This window comes from Capra hircus, chromosome 20, assembly GCF_001704415.2.
Source record: "Capra hircus breed San Clemente chromosome 20, ASM170441v1, whole genome shotgun sequence".
NCBI classification, from domain to species: Eukaryota; Metazoa; Chordata; class Mammalia; order Artiodactyla; family Bovidae; genus Capra; species Capra hircus.
The window spans coordinates 28,333,479-28,361,467 of record NC_030827.1 but is presented as its reverse complement, the minus strand read 5'-3'; the positions used below and the strand labels follow the sequence as shown (position 1 = coordinate 28,361,467).

At 37.2% G+C, this 27,989-nt stretch overlaps 1 protein-coding gene across 2 annotated transcripts in view; it reads left to right on the top strand.

The window, feature by feature from the left end:
• The window catches only part of PARP8 (poly(ADP-ribose) polymerase family member 8), a 191,296-nt gene extending 165,241 nt beyond the window's left edge, over positions 1–26,055 (top strand). For both annotated transcript variants that reach the window (XM_018065626.1, XM_018065625.1), the window contains exons 18-27: positions 368–433; positions 2,835–2,902; positions 4,581–4,629; positions 5,689–5,801; positions 6,036–6,108; positions 7,530–7,599; positions 11,163–11,236; positions 12,489–12,558; positions 13,412–13,496; positions 25,679–26,055. In XM_018065626.1, coding sequence (XP_017921115.1) covers positions 368–433; positions 2,835–2,902; positions 4,581–4,629; positions 5,689–5,801; positions 6,036–6,108; positions 7,530–7,599; positions 11,163–11,236; positions 12,489–12,558; positions 13,412–13,496; positions 25,679–25,781 — 771 coding nt within the window. In that variant the 3' untranslated portion in view covers positions 25,782–26,055. The remainder of the gene's footprint in view (positions 1–367; positions 434–2,834; positions 2,903–4,580; positions 4,630–5,688; positions 5,802–6,035; positions 6,109–7,529; positions 7,600–11,162; positions 11,237–12,488; positions 12,559–13,411; positions 13,497–25,678) is intronic.

Sequence of the window (27,989 nt, the reverse complement as noted above, 5' to 3'; positions counted from 1 at the left end):
GTGTTTCAGAAGGATTCTGTGCTTACTCTATTCATCATGGCTTAACTTTTTAGTAGTGAAAACAAAAATCAGGAGCCTAATAGCTTTTTTGTACTAAGAGTTTTTCCCCTGTAAGCTGAACATGGTTTTATGTACTGATACTTACGCTAAAACTGGCATTGTTTTCTTTTTTCTTCCCTCTGACTCAGTTATAAATGCTATGTCCTTGAGCCATCTTATTAAAGTCTTCCCTTTTATGTACACAACACACTCATTGCTTTCAAATTGACCCTGATGGAAAATTCAGGTGCAGAAATAATATGTTTGCCTAGTGATGTGAAGACTTGCAAAGGCTTGTAGTGAATACTGTTTTTCCCCCTTCAAACAGAAGAAGAACTATGATCGAGTAATGAAAGCATTGGATAGCATAACTTCTATTAGAGAAATGACACAAGTAAGTATATCATCTTGTGGTCTTATACAGTTCAGTTTTGCTTGAGTGAAATGATATTTTTAAAATATCTGAGAGTACTGACCATGCAGTAAAATGAAGACTTCCCTGTTGTGTGAGAGTATAATTAAAATCATAAAAAATTTAAAACTGTTTTGTACTAGGATGTTTTAATGAAATCACATCAGTGTTTTGGCATGCTACCACTGTGACTTTGGAGGGTAATTGCATAAATATAATCCTAACTCTCTGTTCTCAAACTCAGATGAGAATTTGTTGGAATATCTTAAGGCAAAAGTTAAATCTGGTACTATCTTCCTAGACTGTCAGCTTTAATTAATGGTAGTAATTTCAAAACATCATTGTAATGTTAAAATAAAAACAAATATTGAATATTTATACAAAATCTCAAAACAACTTTGAAAGACACCAGACTCCTTGAGAGCTTATATTTTTGGCCATTAGGGAGGCTTTGGTGGAAGAGTTTGATGAGCAAGGATCTGGGTTTATTACAAAAGTCTAATATGTCACTGGGCTATAGTCCAACACTTGGAAAAGCACATCTTATTGAATTATCGAGGCCTTTCTGCTGCCAAAGACTTGGAGAAAGGTTTAAGGCTCATCATTATAAGTAGAAATTAATAACCTGTAATTGACAACAACACGCATTGTGGGTTCAGTTTGCATATGGTGCTTTCAAGGCTTGCATTGCCCTAGAGGCCCTTGCAGGTTTATAATAAGTGTTACTCTCAGTCATTGCCTTTCTCTGGGGAAGGAATAGTGATTTCTCCAGTCTTGGGGCCCACAAAGCTTCTGTGCCACGCCCCCTCCCCCCACCATCACATCTACTCCATTTGCAGATGTCCTGACAAAATACATTTTTATATTCCCAAATTTTATTCTTAATTCTTGTGATACTTATTTATGAAGTCAAATATTCATTCATTCAACAAATAGTAGGTGTCAGACAATGGTAAATAGATCTTTTAATTCACAAGTTATATTATTTGCTTAAAAGCCATCATTCTTTCTAGCAGTTTTTCTATGCCCTTTCTACATTATCCGAATTCCTTTTCAAACAAAAGGAATTATTTGTATTATTTGTATAAGGAAAAGAAAACAATCAAAGCATTTCCACTGAGGGGGAAGAAAGAACCTACTGCAGTATCTTACCCATGATTATACGCTTTCAGTCACCAAAGACTTTGGTATGGAGTATTTGTACTGTATAGATCCAGATCATTCTTGATTTTAAGAATAGCTGCAGACTCTGTCTCTGGGATCAGCTCTGTGCCAAGAATTGCCTCCTTTATTCTGGGTCATGTGTAAGCTATTTTAATAGGAGGCAATGGAGATGCTTGAGTGTCATCTTGGGAGGTTGGAGGCCCACGTGGTATAATTTCCTCATCAGTGATGTGGCTTGTGACCTTGGGCAAGTTGCTTGATTGCTTGATGCCTCAGTTTCTTCTCTGCTGAGATAGTAAAGAGTAAAGCTGCATCCTCCTTCAGCATACACCTCATAAGGATACTGTTAGGTTTTATTGCATCAGATGCTTTAAACCTCTCCAAATAAATATAACATTATACTATCCTATTTTCTAGAATGTACTGCCCTATAGATGAGACCTAAATTGCCATAAACAGATTGCCTTTCATTCTATGAAAAGGTTGTCTGGGTGAATTCCATCAATACTTTTAAAAGGAGTTGTCTTATGTACATCTTGTCCAGATTTTTCATGGAATGATCTACCCAGTGTCAGTACCCTCAGATAGGAGCACAATTATAGCTATTACAAGTTTTGCTTTAATGTCAGTTAAAAGTTAAAAATGTCAAAGAGAGACCATACACTTGTAAAGGTGGCAAGACAGATTTAATCAAGTACTGCGGCAGAGGAGGGAGTGGCAGTGTGAGCTGAGGTCACCTCTCTGTAAAACAAGGAGACCAAGGTTTCTAAGGTGAAAACAAGGAGGGAACAAAAAGGGGCTACAGAGAAGTGAAAATAAGGGACTTTGGGGAACTAGAAAATTCCACAGGAGGTGAGTAGAGAATTACTGAATGGTTAGCAGTGTGGGTTGGTACCTTTTGTTTTGGCAGCATTGGGTTTTCTTGAGCAAAGATTCAGCAGGAGTCTAGGGACTTGGCCCAGTGCATGGGAGCCAGGTTGAAATTTGATTTAAGCCTTTTATCCAAATGTTCTGGCAAGTCCTTTGTGCAGTGTGGAAAGTCAGAGTTCATGTCATCTTGGGGAGAAGCAACTAGGGTAATGGTCGTTGTTATCATGTCACAACAAGTCTTCACGTTTAGCTGGATTAGACATATCTGTTCAAGGTGATTTTCCTTTTGCAAAAAACAAGTAAAATAATTTAAGAAAAATCAAGGAGCATAATGACTTTTGTTTTCCAGGCACCATATCTGGAAATCAAGAAGCAGATGGATAAACAAGACCCCCTTGCTCATCCCTTACTGCAATGGTATAAAATTTAGTTTTCCTCTTAATGAAAACAGCATCATTTTCTGTTGCCTGCTTTAAGGCAGGGGGGTGGAGACCTGCAATGCTACAGTTCCTCAATCCTATGAGGACTGGTGATTTTATAGTCCAGGAGTCCTTAATGACTTTCACTTTAATTAAAACTTATACATCACAAGGGGAAGAAAATGCTGTCATATGCAATACACGGATATACTGAGTGGTTGACTCTATAGATTTAAAAAATTTGACTATATTACATGGTGAAGCCGTTTTGGCTCATTTAATTTTCTAGTTAACTAAGTGATCAAAGTGTTTCAAACATTTACCGAAAATCTTTCTTAAATGTATGTTTTGTATAATTTGCTCCCATAGCAAAGAGAGTATAAATTTGATAAACTCTTGTTTTGATGACTACAGAGGATGTTCTGTTTCAGAGAAAGTCTGGTGAGGGCCACAGCATTAGCTCAGCATGGATGCTAGAAGAAGAGTTAGACTAAGAATAGTTGAGAAGTGGGTTGAGCATTCATCTTGCTCTACAACTTACTTCAAGTAATTTACCCTCTGATTTCTCATCTGCAAAAAGAAAACAATAAATAGTATCTACTCATTGTATCTTTGGGGGTTTTAGGTATGTCTCTTTAAAATCACTGACAACTAAAGGCTGTGGGATTCATCATGATTATCACACGATAAGACAAATGGGAAGACTATATGAGATTGATCTGAATGAGTACTTATTCTATGCTAAAACCAGGAAGTTTTTTAAAAAATATGTAAAGATTAGGAAAGGAGAAAGACTCTGGCTACTCATGATCATAATTAGTTAACTTTCACTTACAGAACCTTACAAAACATATTAAATTTATTCTAGTAAAATCATGACAAAAATTAGGTTTTACAAGTCTTTCTTCTTTGTACCTTTCATAATCTATTATTAAAATTCTGATGAGTAAAACAACACATAGTTGTTTCTTTTTTAACCTTTCAAATTCTCATTTGGTCATATTCAGAATGAAGACAAACATTTCAAACATCCAATCTTTCTTTTTATCCCTAAAGTCAGCTTGATTTTTCACTTTTAATTATTTGTGATCATTTCCTTGAACTTATTAGTCACTCTTCTTTCAAGCAGAGGGAAATTTACCAACATGTTTTACAATTAGTTTAGTTATGATTTTCTATGCTGACAAGTATAAAGCAATTAGTTTTGTCAAATACCTAAAGTTTTAATTTTTTTTCAACTTCATTGTCTTACATACAGTTAATAGCATTTTGTATGTAAACCACTGTGTGTGTCAGTGCAAAGATGCTCAAATATTTATAGAAAGGAAAAAGATCTCCATGAAAACTCATGCTTAGTTAGACATTGTAGAGAAGAGCAGAGAAAGCAGATTGTGATTCAAGTTCTAATCTTAGATTGTGGTTATTAAAAGTTATATCTCTTAAGTTTTAAAGAGCTTCTTCTTTGTTTTCTCAGATTAAAATATTATCTTTTTTTAAATTACATCAGCTCTTTAAATTGTTACAGGAAGTGAAGCAGAATGATGTAATTAGATAATTATTACTCAATTTATGTCACAGCAAAAATAAGTTTTAATCACTTACCAACTGAGAAAAAAAAAACTTTAAATATATGTGGTGTATATTTGTGACTGATGGATTATTTCAATTAATTTCAGGGTTATTTCAAGTAATAGGTCACATATTGTGAAACTGCCAGTTAACAGGGTAAGTTGTTTCTTCACATATACAATCAGAAATGGGAGGACTATTTCTTGGTTGTGATTTTTTTAGGCAGCCTGTCCAGGAAATTGAAGGAAACTCAGGCTAAGCCTAGTTCTTTGAAATGACATATGTGCTCCAGTTTCAAGTTTTTGCAAGAAACCAAATTCAATTTCAGGCTGCTGCCCTGAGCTTTTAAGTAACCGAGTCAATGTGAAATCATTTAGTTATTCCACATGTGATAGAAAGAACATTATCTAGAGATTGCGTGCTTTTTATCATTGTCAGTTGAATGTTGGCACAGCTTCACTTTTCTGTATCAGAGAAGATACTGACTCCAGATATCTTACTTATGGGCCTAATGTGCTTACAAATTAAAAAAGAAAAAAAGCTAATGCAGTCTGATTTCAGTTCTGGTCGTTACCCAGGAGCAGTATCTAAAATCTCAGGTCTGTCTGTCATCTCTGAATCTCTTAACTATGAGATTCCTATATGTTAGATTTCCTATATAAGTACATATAATCTTGGGTGGAATAGCAGCAGTTAGAAATTTGTGTCAAGCAGTGTATCAAGCAGCTAATTCAAGAAAGTCTGTTTTACTTTTTTCCTATGAACAAAGGGGAAAACTATAATTTGAGTGTTGGCAATTTCTGATTTTATAAATATATGCAAATAAAGCATAATGATGATAATTTTTGCAATTCTAAAATCTTGAACTAACTTTTCTGCTTAGCAAACTCAGATATTTCCCCAAATGGTTTGTGATACTTAGGGAATTCAGTAATAAAAGTCTCAAAAAGAAATGTAATTAGGAAGACAGATCTGCTTGAATGTGATTACATAGCATATTCCAAAGCTAAATATAAATGACTTTGGATTGTCTGTCTCCTATTCCTTTTCCATTAGCCTAAAGAATTATCCTTCATATCAGCAATTCCATGTGATTTATCACTTATGCAGGGGTTTTGTTAAATGAATGATCCTATTAATATAAATATTATAGTTTGAAAATAGACAATACGTTAAATTTGATATGTTTTCCTGTGCCCTTATTTTAAATGGCAGCAACTGAAGTTCATGCATACACCCCATCAGTTCCTTCTTCTCAGCAGTCCACCAGCCAAAGAATCCAATTTTAGAGCTGCTAAAAAACTCTTCGGAAGCACCTTTGCATTTCAGTGAGTATGGCTTACTGTTGAGGGGTGTGAGTTCCCTGCGCAGTCTTCCATAAATGTGGGGGTAGGAAAGCATCCTCTTTTAGTAGTTGGTTGTTAGCATAGGACAGTCACTACATGATACTTGACTAGGAAACTCAGAGCTATGAGAAGGCACCATGGCTTGTTATATTGCGACCCCATTAAAACGTCGTTGACTTCTGATTTTGCTTTTCCTGCTCTTTCCCTGTGTTTTAGTGGCTCACACATTGAAAACTGGCACTCCATCTTGAGGAATGGTCTGGTTGTTGCTTCTAATACACGACTGCAGGTACATTTTCTGAATGCTTTAACGCGATCTCATAATTCTTCAGTATGGGAGTTCAGTAAGCAGTCCTGGTGTCATGTTTTTATTCGCCAAAGGGTGAAGCACGCGTGCTTTAAAAAATCACATTGACTTTTTAATGGACATTCGTAATTTTCACAAAGTCAAGCAGAATTGATCTATATACAACATAGGGATGAAAAGAAAAAGAAAATTGAGTTTCCCTATGAGAAATAGTAAAATCACTTTAAACTTAATTAGAAAAAAAAAAACGAAAACCTGATGCTGGGAAAGATTGAGGGCGGGAGGAGAAGGGGGAGACAGCGGATAAGATGGTTGGATAGCATCACCAACTCAATGGACATGAGTTTGAGCAAACTCTGGGAGATAGTGAAGGACAGGGAAGCCTGGCATGCTGCAGGCCATTGGGTCGCAAAGAGTCAGACACAACTTAGTGACTAAACAACAATGACAAGAAAAAGATAATCCCAAAAAAGGTAAAAACCTTACAAGAATTCTCTCTGCTAATCCAACACACATTTCTTGAGCACTATCTCACTGTGAATACTTCAACAGAAGAAAAGGTGGGGCTAAGAATAAGTGGAGAAGTGGAGATTGGACGCCAAAGAGCCATAGGCTGTCTGCCTTTCAAGCTCCAGGGCAGCACATGAGCAGGATTTAGTGGGTGTGGTCCTCATCTTTATGCCCTTCATCTCCAGCATTCCACCCCACTCATTTTTATCTGATGATGTAAGAAGGTCAGGAAATGAGATCCTCAACCCAGTTACCAGTACAAAATTATAAACTCTGATGATAATTGGGATGATACAATTAAATATAAATGCCCATAAATACAAATTGATTGAATTAATATTTGGTGCACAATAAAAAGGGTATGAGGGTCCTAGAACATGGAAGTAATAGTAGAGAGTTTTAATTGTTCTGAGTAGTACACTAGTCAGAGTTTCAGTTAATAAAGCACTCTGTAACTTGAAAAATTTGAAGGAGAATAATGGGGTGACAGTGTTGTATAATGAAAATCTGAATAGGATATTTTATTGATACACAAATAGGTGAGTCCTAATCAGCCTTCTGTCACATATGTTTCAGCCTGTTTTCAGTGTTTAGAGCCATTAACATTCTACTCTGGTACATTATACTAAGTGACTCTCTGTCATCAATAGAATGGAAAATCTTTTCTAAGGATTTTATTCCTTGGCTTTCATTTTCCGTATATCAATGCATTCTTAATTTTAAGGACAAAGATATTAGTACTCTTTTTAAATTCCAAATAGACCTTGGAATAAAGGCTTTAACATTTTCTAAGAGCTAAGTGTTCCAGCATGAGACGATGGTCCTCCCTTGTGAAATATTAACATTTAAAACCATGAACTGACAGCTTCCTCTCCTACCTCTTTCCATTTTAGCTCCACGGTGCAATGTATGGAAGTGGAATCTATCTTAGTCCAATGTCAAGCATATCATTTGGTTACTCAGGTAAGCTTGTATTCCATTTCTGACCTCACATTTATTAGGGTTTTGCTGTTGTTGTATATTCCAGGTAGTGGTGGTGGTTTAGTCACTAAGTCGTCTCTGACTCTTGCAACCCCAGGGACTGTAGCCTGACAGGTTCCCTTGTCCACGGGATTCTCCAGGCAAGAATACTGGAGTGGGTTGCCATTTCCTTCTCTTTAACCCAGGAATCAAACCCAGGTCTCTTGCATTGCAGGCAGACTCTTTACCAACTGAGCCATACAACCTTTTTATCAAGTGAACACAGCTTATTTGATGTATTTGTATTAAATTCATTTGATAAGTGTCAGAAATAAAAACAAAGCTCACATGCCAAAATTTATAATATTTCCCCTAGTGTATAATGGGGAATATATGTTTTGTTAATTTCAAAAATTGACAAATTTTAATGTTACTTTTAATTTTCAATCATTTCTATTTTTATTCCATCTACATGAAACATTGATAATATAGTATGTACAAAGTGTTATGGAGAGCACTGTAAAGTTTATATACAAATTAATCCACTATCATTGAATGTAATTCTGTACCATGCCAACTTCTTACCTTTGGATCATTATGTTGTTGTTCAGTCGCTCAGTCATGTCCAACTCTTTGCGACCCCATGGACTGCAGCACGCCAGGCTTCTCTGTCTTTCACTGTCTCCTGGAGTTTGTTCAAATTCATGTCCATTGAACTGGGTTGTATTATTATATATCCCATAAAAAAGTTTTAAATGATATGAAAAACTTAGGTTTAGAAAGACACCCTCAAAACCATACTACTTGTTGACAATTTATTGTTAATATTTTGATGAGATTGTTTTAATTTTGGAATAAATTGAAAGCATGTGCTAAGGAGGAGCCTCATGAATTCAAAATATGGCAAGAATGATGACCAAATTGTTAGCATCTGTAATCTTTAGGTAGTAAAAATTTGGGGTGTTTTTTCTTTGTAATATTTCTTTGGAATATTTCACTTTGATCAGGTTTTTTTTTTTTTAAGAACAAAAATGTATTGTTTAAATATAAAGTAGTTTTGCTCTTTGTTTAGAAAGATGATAATGATAACCCTGTATGCAAGACAGCAAAAGAGACACAGATGTATAGAACAGTCTTTTGGACTCTGTGGGAGAGGGCAAGAGTGGGATGATTTGGGAAAATAGCATTGAAACATGTATAATATCATATGTGAAACGAATTGCCAGACCCGGGTCGATGCATGATACAGGATGCTTGGGGCTGGTGCACTGGGATGACCCAGAGGGATGGTATGGGGAGGGAGGTGGGAGGGGGGTTCGGGTTGGGGAACACGTGTATACCCGTGGCGAATTCATGTTGATGTATGGCAAAACCAATACAATATTGTAAAGTAATTAGCCTCCAAAAAAAAAAAAGAAAAAGAGAAATTGAAACTACACAGAATGGTATAAAATAACAGATGAAAAATTTTCCTCCTTTCCTGCAGTCTCAGTGTTGAGTGCATTTCCTTTTAGACTTTTAATAGACTGCATATATATAGCTGGTTTTGCTTATATGCTTGTGTGTGTGTGTGTGTGTGTGTGTGGTTACATGATTCCATTAAACAACTTCAGGAGATGTTGTTCATGAGGTGCCTGTATGGTAAGTCTCAAGATCGTCATGTTGTAGGAAAGGAGACTTAGAGAGGTCTGATAACTAGGGGAGCATTAACCAGGCTCACTTCTCTGATTCCTTTGTCCAAGTTCATACTCTTTCAAGCTCAGCATCTGATTTCTCAGTTCTATCCTGACCTTTTCCAGAGTACGTGTCCTAAGAAGACATGTATGCCTGTTATGACTCAGCGTCAAAAGTCACGTGGTGCCACTTCCCATATACAGATACTGGTCAGAGCAGTCACAAGGCCCTCCAGATTCAAGGGCCGGGAATTAGACTCCATTTCCTGATGAAAGAGCAGTGAAGTCACATAGTTGGAAAGCATATTGTTGAGAAATATTGTTGCAGTGATCTTTGAAAATACGGTATGCCCAAATAACACTAGGAAAATAAATATCAGAATAATAAGATAGCATAGGAAAGAAAATAACATAGTTCAGTGGAGACAATGATTCAAGTCAGCTTAAGTCAGACTCTAAATCTTACTAAACCAGAACACAAAAAAAAGTAATATAAAACCAGTTTTAATAAATAAATACAACCTCAGCATAGATAAGAAAAACACAGCAAATCACCAAGTGCTGCTATTTTCTGCTTCATATCCTGGTGTACAGACTCTTTAGATGGGTTCATGGAAAGGTTTGTGGGGGATACAAATGAATGTGAAATTTGTCTGTGTGAATATGCATCTACCTGGAAAGAGGATCCATAGCTTTCATCCAATTCTTTAAGTGTCCTTGATATGAAAAGAAAAAGTAAAAACCTCTACCATAAGTTCAAGTACCTCCATACTTGATTTTGAAGGCTGCAGGTATAGGAGGTAGAGAGCAGACCAGCGTCTGCATTTAATAGCCTCTGCCTTTCCCTCAGATAGGACTATCCCTGTGACTCAGATGGAAAAGAATCTGCCCACATTGTAGGAGACCTGGGTTTGATCCCTAGGTTGGGAAGATCCCCTGGAGAAGGCAATGGCTACCCACTCCAGTATTCTTGCCTGGAAATTCCCATGGACAGAGGAGCCTGGAGGGCCACAGTCCATGGGGTTGCAAAGAATCAAACATGACTGAGCGACTAATACACTTTCACTTCCCTCAGAACTGCCTCTGAAACCTTAGTCTGTTTCTCAACTTGACTCCATCTACGTCTGCATCTTTGGGGGAATGTCTACTTTGGAAAATGCTTACATCACACCATTTGCAATTTGGCTTTACCCATTTTCATTAAGCCTTTTATTGAAACAGCAACAAACGGGCGTCTCAACTTCAGGATAGTAGATGAGGATTTTTTTTTTTTTTAAGTATAGCTACAAATCTACCTATTCTAAACAGATAGGAATTTTATTTCTATTTTGTCTGGAATATTTCACAGTAAAAACGCCATGGAGTTAACAGAGTCTGGTAAGATTTGCAAGTATCATGGACAAAAGGACTTAGTTTTCCTTTATTAGGAGGAATAGTAAATTCTATAGGTATTGAGCATATATCAGCAACTCATGAAGTGGCAGTATTAATATTTTTAAAAAATCATTCCTATTTCCTATCCCTTATCTATTTTCTCATCACCAGATGATAAGAATGAAAGTTTGGTCCTAAAAGCCTTTTAAAATTAAGTTTTAAAAATTTTCTGATTATGTCAACGTCATGCAAGAGGTGAGCCTATCCTTCTTTTCAACACAAAGAAAAACAAATTGTATTTTCCACTTTGTAACTTGACCAGAACTTCCAAACCCACTGACTTTCCACCCTCCTTGCTCAGGGCACAGTGGCTGATTCTTCAGGAGCCCTTTTTGACCATCTGTGGCTTGATGCTGTTAAGCCTTTGCCTAAAGTGGAACTTGGCAGTGTAGATGGATTGTATTTTGAGCTGCATCATACAGCTTTGTCCCTAAATTATCACTTTGCTAATGTTTTTAGGGATGAACAAGAAGCAGAAGGTGTCAGCCAAGGATGAGCCGGCTTCAAGCAGTAAAAACAGCAATGCATCACAGGTATTATAGCAACTTGGGTGACTGTCTCTGATGGGTGAACTCTAGCGCAAAATTATTTTAGGCATTGCTCATACAGAAACAAAACTCACCCTAAAATATAATCATCCAGATGCCTTTATTCAATCAGTATGCAGCAAATATTTATTGAGCTTCTACTAAAATGCTGGACATCTAGTCATTGAGCTATAGTGATAATCTACAATGGACAAATCCTCTTGAAACCTGCATTCTACTGAGTGGATATAAATAAATTAAATATGGGACTTCCTGATGGTCCAGTGGTTAGGAATTTACCTTCCTAATGCAGGAAGGGTTCAGTCCCTAGTCAAGGAACTAAGATCCCACATACCTACGGACCAAAAAACCAAAACATAAAGCAGAAGTAATATTATAACAAATTCAATAAATACTTTTAAAAACATCCACATTCAGGAAAACTTTAATAAATTAATTATTTATTTTAGTAAAATGTTAGATGGTGGTAAATCTTCTGGATAAAAATCAGGGAAAGAGGATGCTGAATGCTATGGGTTGAAGATGGAACTCGAATGAATGTTAAATGGGATGATGGGAAAAGAATTCTCTGAGAAGGTTCTAGTTGAGTCAATACCTGTAAGTGATGAGTGCATGAGCCATGTGGCTCTCTGGAAGAAAGAACATTACAGGCATAGAGAAGAGCAAGCACAAATCCCTTGTTGTTTCAGAGAGAACAAGCATTCTGGACAAATTAAAATCCATCTGATAAATAATGTGACTTTAGATTTTTTTAAAAAATAGTGTAGCTAAGCTAATACCTGAAAACAAAAACAAACCCCCAGATTTTCTTCATGAGATGTTTCTAAAACCTCTGTGGCTTAATGTGTTATAAAAATGGGTTGATTTTGAATAGTCAGGTGATCTAGAAAAATTCATTGTGATATTTGAAAAGATAATGCAGCTTTGTTTCCCTCTAGAGATGCTAGACTTCCAGTAAAACTAAATTTGAGTTCTGATTCTGTGTTGTGGCTATTGAACTTTTAAGTATTTTCAGGTCACTTATTTTGAAAGTGATTTAATTATGATTATGTACAGAAATTAAGTGATCTAACAAATACAGATTGACATTAAGAGAGAACTCAAGGATATTACTGCTAGTTGAGAAAGGCCATTTTTTAAAACTCTGGTGCTATCTTAGTGACTTTCTAATGATGATCTTTTCACTTGAGTGACTGTTCCATTTTTACTCTAATTTTTAAATTCTTTTGGAATTTAGTCACAGAAGAAAGGACAGCAATCCCAGTTCCTGCAAAGCCGTAACTTAAAATGCATAGCCTTATGTGAAGGTAAGTTGAAAGTTTTATAATCCCCATAGCATTTATTCTCAATCTTACCAGTATTTAAGAATGTAAGTGTGGTCACGAAATGCTCATAATGGACTAGTGAAAGCTTTGTTCCTTATGACCATCTTGAAGAGCATAGATGGAAAATACAACAGAGATCATAAAGGTTAAAACAAAGAGCAGAACTGGCAAGATTTCAAACAGTGCTATATTTTATTCTTCGCAGCTATCTCAGAAGAGTAATTATCTCTTTCTGATCAAGTATTGTTCATCTCTGTTGTTCATCTGTACCCCTTCCTCTTTATGTTGGTGTCTGAATGTATAATACCATGAAAAATCTGAAAGATGAACTGAGCACTGAGTAGATAACCCAGGAAGTCTTTCTTGTTCCACACTGAAATTATTCTTTTCTGAACCTGGGATAGAAAATTGATAGGTGATTTACAATATCATATACTTTCCTTTGTTCTTGCTTTAAAGTCTGACTTTGGCTAAAAGTTCATTTTTTCTTCTTCTGTTGGGAGTTTTGGTAATCACTGGTAACTGTCTTTTAGGTTTTTCAACATTTAATAGTTGTAGAGGATGCTAGGTTGCCCTCTACCTAGTTCCAAATCAGGACCTGTTTGCCATCATAAATACAAAGTGATTGCCTTCCTATTGTTATGCTAAGTATGTTCCAAACATAAAATTGCTACTTGGCATTTCACTGTTTTTATTTACATTTTTTGATAGTTTAATAAGATGAAACATTTTTCATATGTTAATTTGTACATGCAGTTTTGCTTTTGGATTTCTAAGAAAAGGAATATAGTAATTTATAATAAAATAGTTCTTTAATTTTATCTTCCTTTTACAGTGATCACCTCACCTGACCTGCACAAACATGGAGAGATATGGGTCGTCCCAAATACTGATCATGTCTGCACAAGATTCTTTTTTGTGTAAGTGTAAAGGCTTAAAATTCTACATTACTGTCTTCTCCATAAATGAGGTAATAGTGACTACATTATTGTTTGGTCACTTAAGCTGCTAAAATATAACAAGTATTTTCTCATGGACTTCCCTGGTAGCTCAGACAGTAAAACGTCTGCCTGCAATGCAGAAGACCTGGGTTCAATCCCTGGGTCGGGAAGATCCTCTGGAGAAGGAAATGGCAGCCCATTCCAGGACTGTGGCCTGGAAAATCCCATGGACCGAGGAGCGTGGTAGCCTACAATCCATGGGGTCGCAGAGAGTTGGACGTGACTGACCAACGTCACTTTCTTTCACTTTCTCATCAGGGCTTCCCTAGTGGCTCAGGCGGTAAAGAATCCACCTGCAATGCAGGAGACCTGGGTTCGATCTCTGAATCGAGAAGATCCCCTAGAGGAAGGCATGGCAAGCCACCACAGTATTCTTGCCTGGAGAATCCCCATAGACAGAGGAGCCAGGAAGGCTTACAGCAGATGGGGTTGCAAAGAGCCAGACACAACTGAGCAACTAAGCACAGCACAGCATTTTCTCATCCAATTAATGTTGTTGTTTTATTTTAATAAGCTGTGAAAAGCATGGATGTTTAAAAGCCATTAGCTTAGAAGATGTGAAGCAAAACACGGTCTCTTTAACCCCTGTGTATGTATGTATTGTGTTGTTTGGTTGCTAAGTCACCTCTGACTCTTTTGGGACCCCATGGACTTTCGTCCTCCAGGCTCCTCTGTCCATGGAATTTTCCAGACAAGAATACTGTAGTGGATTGCCATTTCCTACTCCAGAGGATCTTCCCGACCCAGGGATCAAACCCACATCTCCTGCATTGGCAGGCAGGTTCTTTAGCATTAAGCCACCAGGGAAGGCCCCATGTGTACGTATACATGTGTATATAAGTGTACATATACATACATACAGATCTTATACGTATCTAGGTAGATATACACATTAGATTACTTACAAAAGTGTGGTTATTGAGAAATCATAGGTAGGACAATAGCCTGGATCTAGTAGCACCAGAGCTGTTATACATCCTGCAGTCCCTAAAGACAAGAAGAGAAAGCAGTTATGAGAACCTGTTAGGAGAGTCATTTCTAGTTGATCGTGGCTCCATGAAAGGAGTCATGGCATCAATTCAGAGACGTAGACAGTCCAGGGGGCCCTTGTGGGGTGGAACCAAGCAAAACGCCCTGCTGGGACACCTCATTGGCCAAACTCTACCGGAAACTAGAGGGCAAGGGAAATTATTGATCAAGTCCATACGGTCAGCCTCCTGGGGCAAAAGGCAAGGTAGAGAAGGGTGGTCCATGGCTCTGGAGGCTCCCAGGAAGGCATCTGCTTTTTAAGGTTATAATTCAGATGAAGTTATAGCACAGCACAGGTCTCTGGTGAAAAGCAGTCATTGAATATTTTTTTTCCTTTCATCTTTCTTGCTCATATTGTTTCCTATTCATTGTTAGAAGATTGACTTTCTAAAAGACATCTCCAATCACAAAGTTTTTCAGTGAGTGTGAGCTGGAAATTTTGATGGAATGGTAACTCCAGAGTCCTTTTCTTAGCCTGTCACTAATTAGTTAATCTATTCCTTTTAGTGTTATGTGTGCTAAGTTGCTTCAGTCATGTCCAACTCTTTGTGATCCCATTGACTGTAGCCTGCCAGGCTCCTCTGTCCATGATTCTCCAGGCAAGAATACTGGAGTGGGTTACCATTCCCTTCTCCAGGAGATCTTCTCCACCCAGAGATTGAACTGTGTCTCCTGTATTGTCAGACAGGTTCTTTACCACTAGCGCCACCTGGGAAGCCCCATTTAGTGTTATGCTAAAATTCAAATTTGTTGATCTAAATAAACAACTTTAGATATGGAAGTGCTCAGAAGTAGTATTATTTCTTTGCAGTTTTACACAAATTATATCTAAACTAAATCAGTAGGGCACATGTGTGGATATTGACTGGAGAGAAGGATTTCTGTATTTCATAAGAAAAAAATGAGGAAAGACCATCTGAAGACAAGAGAAGAAAATACTTTCAGTATCCTCAGATATTTTCCAAATAATACAGAGGGAAAAATTCTATTAAGGTAATGATTTTCATTTCGTTATAAACATAAATGAGATTTCATCCTTCATCCCTCAGGAGAGAAGAGACTAATTAAGGAAAATTGATAAGATTCAAAACACATCAAAAGGAAAATCCATTCACTAATGAATGTACATTCTAATTACAACCATCAGTTTCTTTCTTTATAAAAGATATAATCACAGACTTCTACTAGTGATGTGCCTCCCTAGTGAGCAGTACCATCTAGGAAAAAAATAAATAGAGGACAAAAAATGAGTTTTCACAAATATTCTGTAATCAGACAGAAACTAAATTTCTGTTCTTATTATTTATTTTACACATTGTGTGATTTCTAGTTAGGAACTTTTCCTGATGACTAGGACATAAAGTAGTGAATTATGATAAATTCCATGCTAATCTGATTTCCAGAATGAAGGAGAAAATGAAACAGCTGTGTGATATCCTAATCATATTCTTCCCAAGAAGTAAACAATAGCAGAGACTGAGGGGGAAACAGGAGAAATTTTAGGGATTAGGGCATCAGAAAAAATTTAAAGTAAAATTTAAAGGACATATCAGATAGGGAAAACAGAAGAATAAGGTGTTTGAAAAAAATTTTGTTGGAAAATTCCAAAAATGAATAAACTTAACCAAATATATATGCTTCAGGCAAAATGTAGTAATTCAGATTTTAAGAACAGGTTCCAGCCAGTTTTGAGTGTCTAGGAATTGATCAAGCTAAAGCTTGATTTTGTTACTGATCTTGAGACTCATGTGCACAAAGACATTAATGTCAATATGTAGAAAGCAGGCAGCTGTTTTTAAAGGGCCAGAATTTGGGCTTAAACAGGGCATGTGAAAACCACATTGTGCTCTGGTCATATACAACAAAAATGTTTATTTCACAGTAAATGGGGATTTTAAAGCTGGAGAGGAAATCTTAGTATTGATATTTTCTGTAAATGGGACTAAATTATAAAATCCAAGAGAAGGCAATTGATTGGGTGCATCTAGAGCCATGGGCACCCCATGTACACTGCCCCCATTGCTGCCATAGTGAAAACTTGTAGAGATAGGAGTGTATCTTCTCCCTCAGCTACTTGGGACCAAGGACACTTTAAGAACTGCCAGGTTTTTGTATCTTTCTATCTGATGTTACAACCTAAATGTTTAATGCTTCTAAGGTTCTTTGATTTAGAGCAGAAAGATTTGCAAATGATCTGTTATTGTATTTTCTTTGTCATATCAATATAAGGTATATATTTTCAAAATATTTCAAGATGTTCAGAAATTTAAGAGCTGGAAGGACAAAATAAAACAGACCATCTGCAGAAAAGAGATGTGGGGTATTTTCATTTTCTGGAGTGAAGCAGGTATCTGTGCTAAATTTCAGAAATTCTTATCTAAATCTACTTTTTAAGGTCTAGCTCAAATACCACCTCTAGCTCAAATACCACCTCTTCCATGAAGCTCCTAATAAAAATTAACCTCTTTTCCTGGTATTCCTACAGCTGAGTGCAGAACTTACATTTAAATTCAGTTTATTCGTTGTGTCTGACTCTTTCATGAGGCTATATGTTAACTCTTAAAGGGCAGAACTCCTATTGTTGTTTTTTGTTTTTTACTGCCCTGCATGCCCTGAATCAACTTGCATGGTATATGATACACAGCTGCTTTTCAGTAAATTTTTAATGAACAAAAAGCGGGGGGAGCACAAAAAAGAAAATATTTTGGAATATGTATGGTTTTTATTTTAGGTCAGAGTTTGAAATATATCTTAAAAAGGTAGCTATAAGAAAAGTTTATGAAATAAAAACTGTAGAATGGCTATTTTGAGAAATAAGAGATACATTGCACCATGATTTTGCAAAAAAAATACACAGTGTTTAAATGGGAACATAGCAAGGAGACAGCTTATTTATGAAGTTTCAGTCATGGCTCAGTGACATAAGCTGTGTGACATCAAACTGATACGATCTGAGAGCTTTGCTTCATCCCCAGTCTGTAATAAATCCAATTTCTCTGTCTCTAACCCAGATCTCTTTCCAAGATTGAAACTGCCACATCACTCCCCTACTTAAAAGTCTTTGATAGCTGCTTACTGCTTATAAGATGAAGTCCAGTCTCCTTTACAAAGGGAACCAACTGACTCCTTGATGCTCTGTTCTTTTTTCAACACCACTGGGTTGAAGGAGGAAGAGATGCCCAGCTGCATGGCCCATCATTTTCCATTGGCCGCTGTTTCACACCTGGGATGTTACGCTGTGCAACCTGACCTGTATGCTGGGATTTCCACACTCCATGCTGTTCTTTTTTCCTTTCTTCATTAAGTTTGGATCCTCTCTTTCATTCTTTTCCCTATTGCCTATCTCTTCAATATTGTCTGTCTAATTCCCACTGCTCTTTTAAATCTTAGTGTATATATTCCCTCCTCCCAGAAACTTCTCTTGATGCCTTTGTGCTTTCTCCTTTTTGTTGCAACACCTTGGATGTGTTTCTGTGATTGGACTGTTCTTTTTATGTATTGTCTCCTCCATTACTACTCTGTATGCCTCTTGAGATTGGGGACTACATAGCTCACTAGCATAGTGCTTGGCAGATAAGTAGGAATGAATGAAATGCCAATTTTATAACTGCTTGCTGGATATTTCCCTCCCCTCCAAAGTCGACTAATTTTCAAATCATTATGTACAAAGGGAACCCTGTTATTGTTAAATCCCCTAGGTGCTTTCACAACTTCCTCCATCTCTGCAGTCACTTCATACATCAAGGAGACTTGGAACCTGAGCTGTAGCTTTCAGTTTCTTTTTCGTTGCTTGCTAGTCATCAGTTCCCAAGAACATCTTTTCATGATTTTCTTCTGTGAACACATTTGTTTCCATGTGTATCGTAAACTCCCTGCAGTACACCAGAAGATTGCTAGTTATTTTCCATGCTTCTGCTTTCTTCATTGCTCCTAACTTATTTTTTATACTGCCAGATTATAAAAAAACATTGCCATTATTATACTGGTGGTACCTGTTCAATGTACAGAAACTGAAATCAAAAGCAAGTTAAAAGAGAGACAGTCACCCACCATATTCCCCCCTTAGAGTTAACAACGTTTAATAAGATCATACAGTTTATACCACATTATTTTTCCAACAGGAGAGTTTGATTATTCCTTGCTCATGAAGGCTAATAGTTATTAACAACAACAACAAAAGGCATTCTGCAACATGGTGCCCATCTGACTTGACTTCAATTATCCATATAAATCACTCATTGAATAAAATTACTTTCCAAGCCATTCCTTGAAAAAACTTGGATTTGTTTTTCCCATTCACTGTGCCTTTGCTCAGTCAGTACCAGTGCTTGGCCTTCTCACCAGTTCAGCCTTTAGTCAGTCTTTCCAGGCTTAACGATATGGTCTTTCCCATGGGGCCTTTCCCGGTGTCCCAGTCAGAGAGGATATCTGTCTTTACTGTGAGTTCTGCTTGCCCTTTCTTTGTTCACCCAGGCTGCCTTGTCCTCCAGTTAATTGCATAACTCTATTATCTCCCCTAGTAAAATGCAAATTCTGTCTGTGTTTGGGAATGTCGTGTCTTGTGCAGAAACACTTAATACATATTGAATGAAAGCAATGACAAAAGACTGAATGTTCTAACTTAATCAAGAAATTTCAACATGGGCTGTGAAGTAGACAATGCACTTACAGCATCAGATTTCTTACAGGAACTTTGGAGACGTGCTGAATGTCATTCAGTTCACAGTGAATCTCTCCTCTCTGCAGCTAATGAAAAGCAGTACTACCATTTCTGAATTCCAGATTTAGGAAATCAGAAAACACATGTATGTGTACCAATCTTAAAACTGTCCCCAAGCTGCTATGGGCTTCCCAGGTGGTGCCAGTGGTAAAGAATCCTGCCAATGCAGCGAGAGACCCAGATTTGATCTCTGGGTCAGGAAGATCACTTGGAGAAGGAAATGGCAACCCATCCCGGTATCCTTGCATGGAGAATCCCATAGACGGAGGAGCCTGGCTGGCCATAGTCCATGGAGTCGCCAAGAGTTGCCCACACTTGAGCAACCAACACTTTCACACTTTTTATATCACTAATAACATAAGTAATTTTTGTCTTCTTGCAGATAATTTCATATTTCTTTCTTCAGAAACCCCCACTCAAGTGTATCACTTCCCTGTTGATATCATTCTTGCTCTATTTCTTTTTAAAATTCTCTTGCTTTCTAGACGTAAGTAAACCTCAGTTTTATGTTAACAACTTAGTGTTTGTCTACAATAATAATAACTTCAAAATAGTTTATATGCTATATTATAGTAAATGCTCTAATGCCACTAGTAATTCATGTATCTAAGCCCTGCTGGTTGACTAATTCAAATGGTAGTTGGGTTTTCCTTTATTATTATATAAGCTTCATAGTTTCAGACACCCAAATGCCTTTGATCAATTTTATCCTTCAGCCCTCAACTGTTGTACTTCCTGTGGGCTTCACAGACAATGGAAAAATAAGCATTTTTTCTTGATACTTTCAGCTCAATTTCTCATTCTTACTCTCTGTTCTCTTCTCCCCTATGTTCTTCCTCTAAATTATTATAGTTTATTTAAAGAATGTGAGTCTCACCTCCTCTCCGTAATGTCAAAGGCTGTTCGAGTATCAGTGAATGTTTATTTGGGTACAGAAAACCCTTCCATCTGAATGGAAAATAGAGTGAGGGGAGAGCAATGGGGCATGACTGGAGAGGAAGTTTATGTTTGGATTATGAAGGACCCTAGTGTGAATGGCAGTGACGGTGGATTTTGTTTTACATCTGAAGTGAAGGCCATCTGCATCACGCTAGCAGGGCAGAGAATAGTCTTGTAGGAGGGATGGTGGGGATAAGTGTACAGCTAGAAAGACTTGTTACAATGTTTATACAATGGTCTAGATCAGCCTTTCTCACTACAAAAAGAAATGTATTTGACATTGTGACCAGGGAAAGAACAATCTTACTTTGATTGGTACTTACTGCCCTTCTCTATTCTAATTTCATTGAAAAATTCTAGGCTGCACAACCTAAATTAATTTCAGAGCCTGCTAACTATATACAACCTGCAGCTTGAAAATCACTCATTTAGAGGAATAGTGTGTATAGTACGCTTGGTTGTGTCCTACTCTGTGACCCCATGGACTGTAGCCCACTGGCTCCTCTGTCCATGGCACTTACCAGGCCCAGAATATTGGAGTGGGTTGCCATTTCCTACTGCAGGGGATCTTCCCAACCCAGGTGTCAAACTCAAGTCTCTAGCATCTCCTGCATTGGCAGTCGAATTCTTTACCACTAGATTTGTTTACCAATGAAGGCCTAAATGAAGTTGATGGCATCAGATTGAGAGAAGTTGCAAGAGAGAATAAGTAGGAAATGGGAAGTGAGATAGCTGGATGACTTATTGGATTTGGGCACATGGAATGACCAAGAATAACTGGTTTTCCTGTTATTCCTGATAGATGGTAGTACTTCAAGTTTAAAGATTGACAGAATAGAAAAGAGCAGTCAGTTTTGAATTAAGAAACTAAATTTGGTATTAAATACACCACCTCTGTGATTTCTGTAGGAACTGTATAGTTAGGGCAAGATGTAAGAATTGGAGATACAGTTTTAGGAGTCAGCAAGTGGCTGATAGTAACAACAGTGGGAGAGACTAAAGTGAATTTGCATATCATGAAAAGAAAGAACACTGAGGAGTGAATTGTGAATAAAACCAGCATTGAAATGGGAGGTTAGGGAAGAAAATGCAATGAAGGAGACTGAGAATTAATAATCAAAGGGCCAACTAAGGAGGGAAGAGATGATACAGCTTCACGAAAAAGAGCCATCAACTGTATCCGATGCTGGGGACATAATGGATATAGTCTTCTGATTGCCGTGGGCAACCATTGTCAGTATTTTTCAGCATAGTAGTAGGACCTGAAGAATAATTGTGGTAGGTTAAGGAGAAAATGAAAATTATGATGTATTACAGAAAAATTTTAATCAACATCCACTTTAAATTGAAAAGAAGAGAGATGTAGGCTGGGATATCTATTAAGATGAGAATATTTTACTCAACACTGTATCCAAAGCACAGAGGACACAGTAGGTGTGTTGACTATACCCAAAGTGCCATAGAGATAAGACAGACATAATCTCCTATGAGGAAATTTAGGCTGGAATTACACAGTGGACTGGTACCTGAAATTGGAAAGTCATCAAGAACAAAACAATTCTAGGACCTGCCATTCTTCCCACTTCTCTCAAAGCAATATGGTTTTCTTTGTGTCTGCTTTATACTCTTTTTGTCAATCTCTTTAAAAAGTTTTCCATAATCTGTATCCTAGAGGAGCTAGCTCAGTTGGTTTGGTAAAGCACCATTATCTCCTTTGGGCTGAGCCTGCAAACCAGGTTGCTTCCCCAGCCTTGCTCAGAATTATGGATGGCTCAACCTACTCTTGATCCAGTGAGTAGCCAGAATTTATACCAAAACAAGACTAACATATTCTACTTGTCCAATAAAATATATTTCTACATAGTTTGCTTCAAAACACCTGATTCAGTTCAGTTAAGTTCAGTCGCTCAGTTGTGTCTGACTCTTTGCAACCCCATGAATCGCAGCACGCCAGGCCTCCCTGTCCATCACCAACTCCCGGAGTTCACCCAGACTCACGTCCATCGAGTCCGTGATGCCATCCAGCCATCTCATCCTCTGTTGTCCCTTTCTCCTCCTGCCCCCAATCCCTCTCAGCATCAGAGTCTTTTCCAATGAGTCAACTCTTCACATGAGGTGGCCAAAGTACTGGAGTTTCAGCTTTAACATCATTTCTTCCAAAGAAATCCCAGGGTTGATCTCCTTCAGAATGGACTGGTTGAATCTCCTTGCAGTCCAAGGGACTCTCAAGAGTCTTCTCCAACACCACAGTTCAAAACCATCAATTCTTTGGCGCTCAGCCTTCTTCACAGTCCAACTCTCACATGCATACATGACTACTGGAAAAACCATAGCCTTGACTAGGCGGACCTTAGTCGGCAAAGTAATGTCTCTGCTTTTGAATGTGCTATCTAGGTTGGTCATAACTTTTCTCCCAAGGAGTAAGCGTCTTTTAATTTCATGGCTACAATCACCATCTGCAGTGATTTTGGAGCCCCAAAATATAAAGTCTGACACTGTTTCCACTGTTTCCCCATCTATTTGCCATGAAGTGATGGGACCAGATGCCATGATCTTCGTCTTCTGAATGTTGAGCTTTAAGCCAACTTTTTCACTCTCCTCTTTCACTTTGATCAAGAGGCTTTTTAGTTCCTCTTCACTTTCTGCCATAGGGGTGGTGTCATCTGCATATCTGAGGTGATTGATGTTTCTCCTGGCAATCTTGATTCCAGCTTGTGTTTCTTCCAGTCCAGCATTTCTCATGATGTACTCTGCATATAAGTTAAATAAGCAGGGTGACAACATACAGCCTTGACATACTCCTTTTCCTATTTGGAACCAGTCTGTTGTTCCATGTCCAGTTCTAACTGTTCCTTCCTGACCTGCATACAAATTTCTCAAGAATAGCAAGAAGAGATAAGAAAGCCTTCTTCAGCGATCAATGCAAAGAAATAGAGGAAAACAACAGAATGGGAAAGACTAGAAATCTCTTTAAGAAAATTAGAGATACCAAGGGAACATTTCATGCAAAGATGGGCTCAATATAGGACAGAAATGGTATGGACCTAACAAGCAGAAGATATTAAAAAGAGGTGACAAGAATACACAGAAGAACTGTACAAAAAAGATCTTCATGACCCAGATAATCACGATGGTGTGATCACTCATCTAGAGCCAGACATCCTGGAATGTGAAGTCAAGTGAACCTTAGAAAGCATCACTACAAACAAAGCTAGTGAGGGTGATGGAATTCCAATTGAGCTATTTCAAATCCTGAAAGGTGATGCTGTGAAAGTGCTGCACTCAATATGCCAGCAAATTTGGAAAACTCAGCAGTGGCCACAGGACTGGAAAAGGTCAGTTTTCATTCCGATCCCAAAGAGAGGCAATGCCAAAGAATGCTCAAACTACTGCACAATTGCACTCATGTCACATGCTAGTAAAGTAATGCTCAAAATTCTCCAAGCCAGGCTTCAACAGTACGTGAACCGTGAACTCCCTGATGTTCAAGCTGGTTTTAGAAAAGGCAGAGGAACCAGAGATCAAATTGCCAACATCCGCTGGATCATGGAAAAAGCAAGAGAGTACCAGAAAAACATCTACTTCTGCTTTATTGACTATGCCAAAGCCTTTGACTGTGTGGATCACAATCAACTGTGGAAAATTCTGAAAGAGATGGGAATACCAGACCACCTGACCTGCCTCTTGAGAAACACCTGATTAGATCTGGATAATTCTAAAGTGTTTTGCTTTACACATTCTCTACTTTGTAACATGGGCTTCTCAGGTGGCACTACTGGTGGAGAACCCACCTGCCAATGCAGGAGACATAAAGAGTTGAAGGTTCAACCACTGAGTCAGGAAGATCCCCTGGAGGAGGGCATGGCAACCCACTCCAGTATTCTTGCCTGGAGAATCCCATGGACAGAGGAACCTAGTCCATAAGGTCATAAAAAGTCGGACATGACTGAATATTGTTTGATCTCCTGAGAAAATATTAACCACTGGGCTTTGTACCATATATCCTATTCTTTTTTCACAAGAATGTTTCACCACTGAATGCTTATGTATACTTATGTGTATGTGTGTATTTGCACAGTAAGAATTAACCAAGTAGGCAACCTTGGGCCATTTCTTAGGAGTTTAAAAAAGAAAGTGTTAATGTCTCAGTTGTGTCTGACTCTTGGCGACCCCATGGACTGTAGCCTGCCAGGCTCCTCTGTCCACAGGATTCTCCAGGCAGGAATACTGGAGTGGGTAGCAGTTTCCTTCAGGGGATCTTCCCAACCCAGGGGTTAAACCTGGGTCTCCTGCATTAAAGGCACATTCTTTACCATCTACATTACCAAGGAAGCCCCCTTAGGAGTTTAACCTTGATACAGATGCAGTTATCACTAGGTTTTTAAGCAGTTGATTATATAAAGACCTAACTTCTCATTGTTATATGTCATTTATTTCATTTTTCTGTATTGTACCATTTCAGGAGAATTTTAAGTTTGGTGAGAAAAATACAGTGGCACACATTAATCTCTGAGACTCTGTGCTTACACCCCTGGTTATCTATTTTGAAGTAATTACCACTCCTCTAAAGCTTCTGTCTTAAAGTCATTTTTATGAAGTAAAATTAATTCATTACTTATTCTACTCTGAATATTATCATGGAAGTTTAAAAATTCATTCTTGGGAAATTCTTACTGCCCAAGTTAGTTTATTTGAGGAAATGAATTATCATCTAAAATGTAATTATTTCTTTCTAAAGGACTTAGTTATCACTGTCTTTTAATGTTGAATTTTCACTTCTATTGCTTAGCTAAACTTGGCAGACTTGCTTTCTTATGTGTAGTACCAGCATAAATAAGAATAGCGTTTTAGTTGGGCTAAATACAGCAACCAGTGGTAAGGAAAAAAAAAAAAAACCCAGCACTGATTACAACCGAATAGTAATTAAAAGGCAAGAATCCCGCAGGAGCAGTGGTGGAAGGTAAGGTGATTTTTCTGAGAGTGTTACTGATCAGAAAATAAAGAAATAATTGAAGTAGGAGTGGACAAAGAAGTCAAGAAACCAAAGAACATAAAACTGAAGTCAGTATGCTCTTTCTCAGCAGGCTTCAGATAACAACTGCTGTGGGAAATGTTTGCAGGGCCAAAGACACTGGGATGCTTCCTCCATTCAAGCAATGCTTTATGGGGGGTTAAAATTTAAAATGAAGGGGTAAATCAGGGCATGATGTGGAATAATCATGTGTTTAGTCATGTGACCTTTTCTGCATTTAGTGATGTGATCCTGTTATTAAATATAACTGAGAATCGTCTTTCTCTTGATTCCTTTGGACTGTACTTTAGGTACAGATAGCATTTCTAAGCTGTCTTAAGTGCTCTGAAAATGTTCTTGAATGTTTCATCTTTTTGAATATTTTATGTTTTTGTGTTTTAGCTATGAAGATGGCCAAGTGGGAGACGCAAATATTAACACACAAGAAGGAGGCATTCACAAAGAGATCCTTCGAGTAATTGGTAATCAAACTGCTACTGGTTAAAGGACCATCATTTAATTAACATGATTTGAAAGCCTTCCTCGGGTTCAAAGCTGGATTTTGAACTGAAGAAGATGATAAAATAATTTATTGTTATTATAAACAAAATTAACCCTTTGAATACTGATTTTTTTCTTAGTATTTCTAAGTACATCATTAAATACCTAAAATGGTATATAATTTATCAATTGTAGGGTTATGGAATCTAGTAATAAAATTACAACAGCACTTAAACTGAAGTTTGGGTTCCTCACACAATAAACAGATTGAAAAAACAGTTTTGTGCTGATATTTTTATATTAAACTCTCTAATTGGAAATTTAATATTATATACCGACATCTTAGGGTACCAAAAGAGAATTGAAAGCATTTTATAATGGCGTCTAAATCTATAAGAGACTTTGCAATAAGCATAATGTTTGCCCATTCTGATGTGCTATATAATTAGCAGTATGAAAGTTCAAATGTTTTGGGGAGGGATGTTTCCTAATCTGTTATTTTTCCTTATATAAAAACAATTAGGTCTTTAGATGTAGCACTTTGCCTAAAAGTATGTAATATATGTATCTATAGATTCATGCATCAAATGTCTGATTGTGCATATATGTGTGTATCTACACATATATGTATTTTAACAACAAAGATGGCATAGCTCCACAGTTCTGTTCTCATTCAATGGAAAGAAAATAATATTCAGTAAGAAAATGATATTCTCTCCGGACATAAAGCAAGATATGAGCCAAATTCATCACCATTCATTCACTGAAAATATTTGCAAACAAATTTTCTATTTGTTTAAAGAATTTTTCTTTCAGTTAAGCTCTTTATAACATTTTAATGTTGTAATCTGGGGTATGTAGACACCCCTGGTGGACTAAATCTGTATTTGAATGATCATATGTTTAAAAGAAAGACCTTGAATTTAACCAAACAGTATATATATTTTTATTTCCTACAATGGAATGTTTTTTACATTTATTTATACCACACCAGCCTTTTTATATTTTTTCATTTAAGACCTGTGCTTAGTTTGTTTTTCATGTTGAGAAAGAAGACAAACTTTGAAATTTCTTTTATATTAAAAGAATATGAATACGTTTACAGAGAACAATAACACCAGCTCTCAGCATTCTCTTTCAAGTCATGTGCTCATCAAAACCGTTTCTGTTTCTTTGGATCCTAAGTTCTTATTCATTACAAGTTTTAATTGACAGTGTTGATTTTCCTGCATGATGTTTTTGGAATAAGGCCATTCATGAGAGCAGTTTAATTAGCAAGTCTGCCACTCTATTCAAACCCTGAATCAAGGCTCATATCTGACTCTATTTAAAAAGAAAAAATTTTAAATGTACACTCATTTGCAAGTATAATATTATAAATTCTGTGCTTCCTTTGGTATAAAAGGTGAGAACAAAGGTCATCCACATTGTTAAGGGTTGCCATCTAGGAAGCATTTCTTAATCATTTGTTTTCTTATATTGTAAATAATTGATATGCCACTTATTTCTGCCAAGATAGACTTGAAGTGGTTGGGATATTCATCATTGTGATAGGATCCACTTAAAATATTGATCTGTTTTGACTTGTGCCTCTGAACTCAAGGCCAGACTGAAGGATAATATTGGTATGGTAGGGCCAAGATACAGTATCTTATTCAGTCTTCTGTGACGGGATATTTGAAGACTTTACATGGGACAAGAGGACTACTTGCTTCTTACTGCCATGACTCCCATAGTCTCCCAAGTCCCTTTACTGTGTTTTTAAAAGTAACAAAAGTTAAGAAAATTACTTTTTCAAAATAATTTTGTGGGACATTCATATATATGACATAAATACAAGGTTGTAATAGCAGAATTTGGAAATTGAAATCCTGAAACCGCATATGTTTGGCCACTAGGACCACTGAGGCACCTCCAAAAACTATCTGTAGTACCTCCAAGCATAATTTAAAAACCACCAATCCAGTAAGGGTTTATTTAACAGTTGAGTGATGAGTTAGGAGTGTAGTGTTAGAAGCTGAACTGGAAAGGGAGCTTGGAGGACTCAAGGGAGACTATTTAGCGGAGATAAAACTTTATAATGCAAACTTCTACTATCAACTGAAGTATGAAAGTAGATTCAGCTAACAGAGCAAGGGAAGTAATTGATAGCTTTAATGCCTACTAAATTATTACAGATAATAGACATCTTTTATGATAATGTCTTCTAATG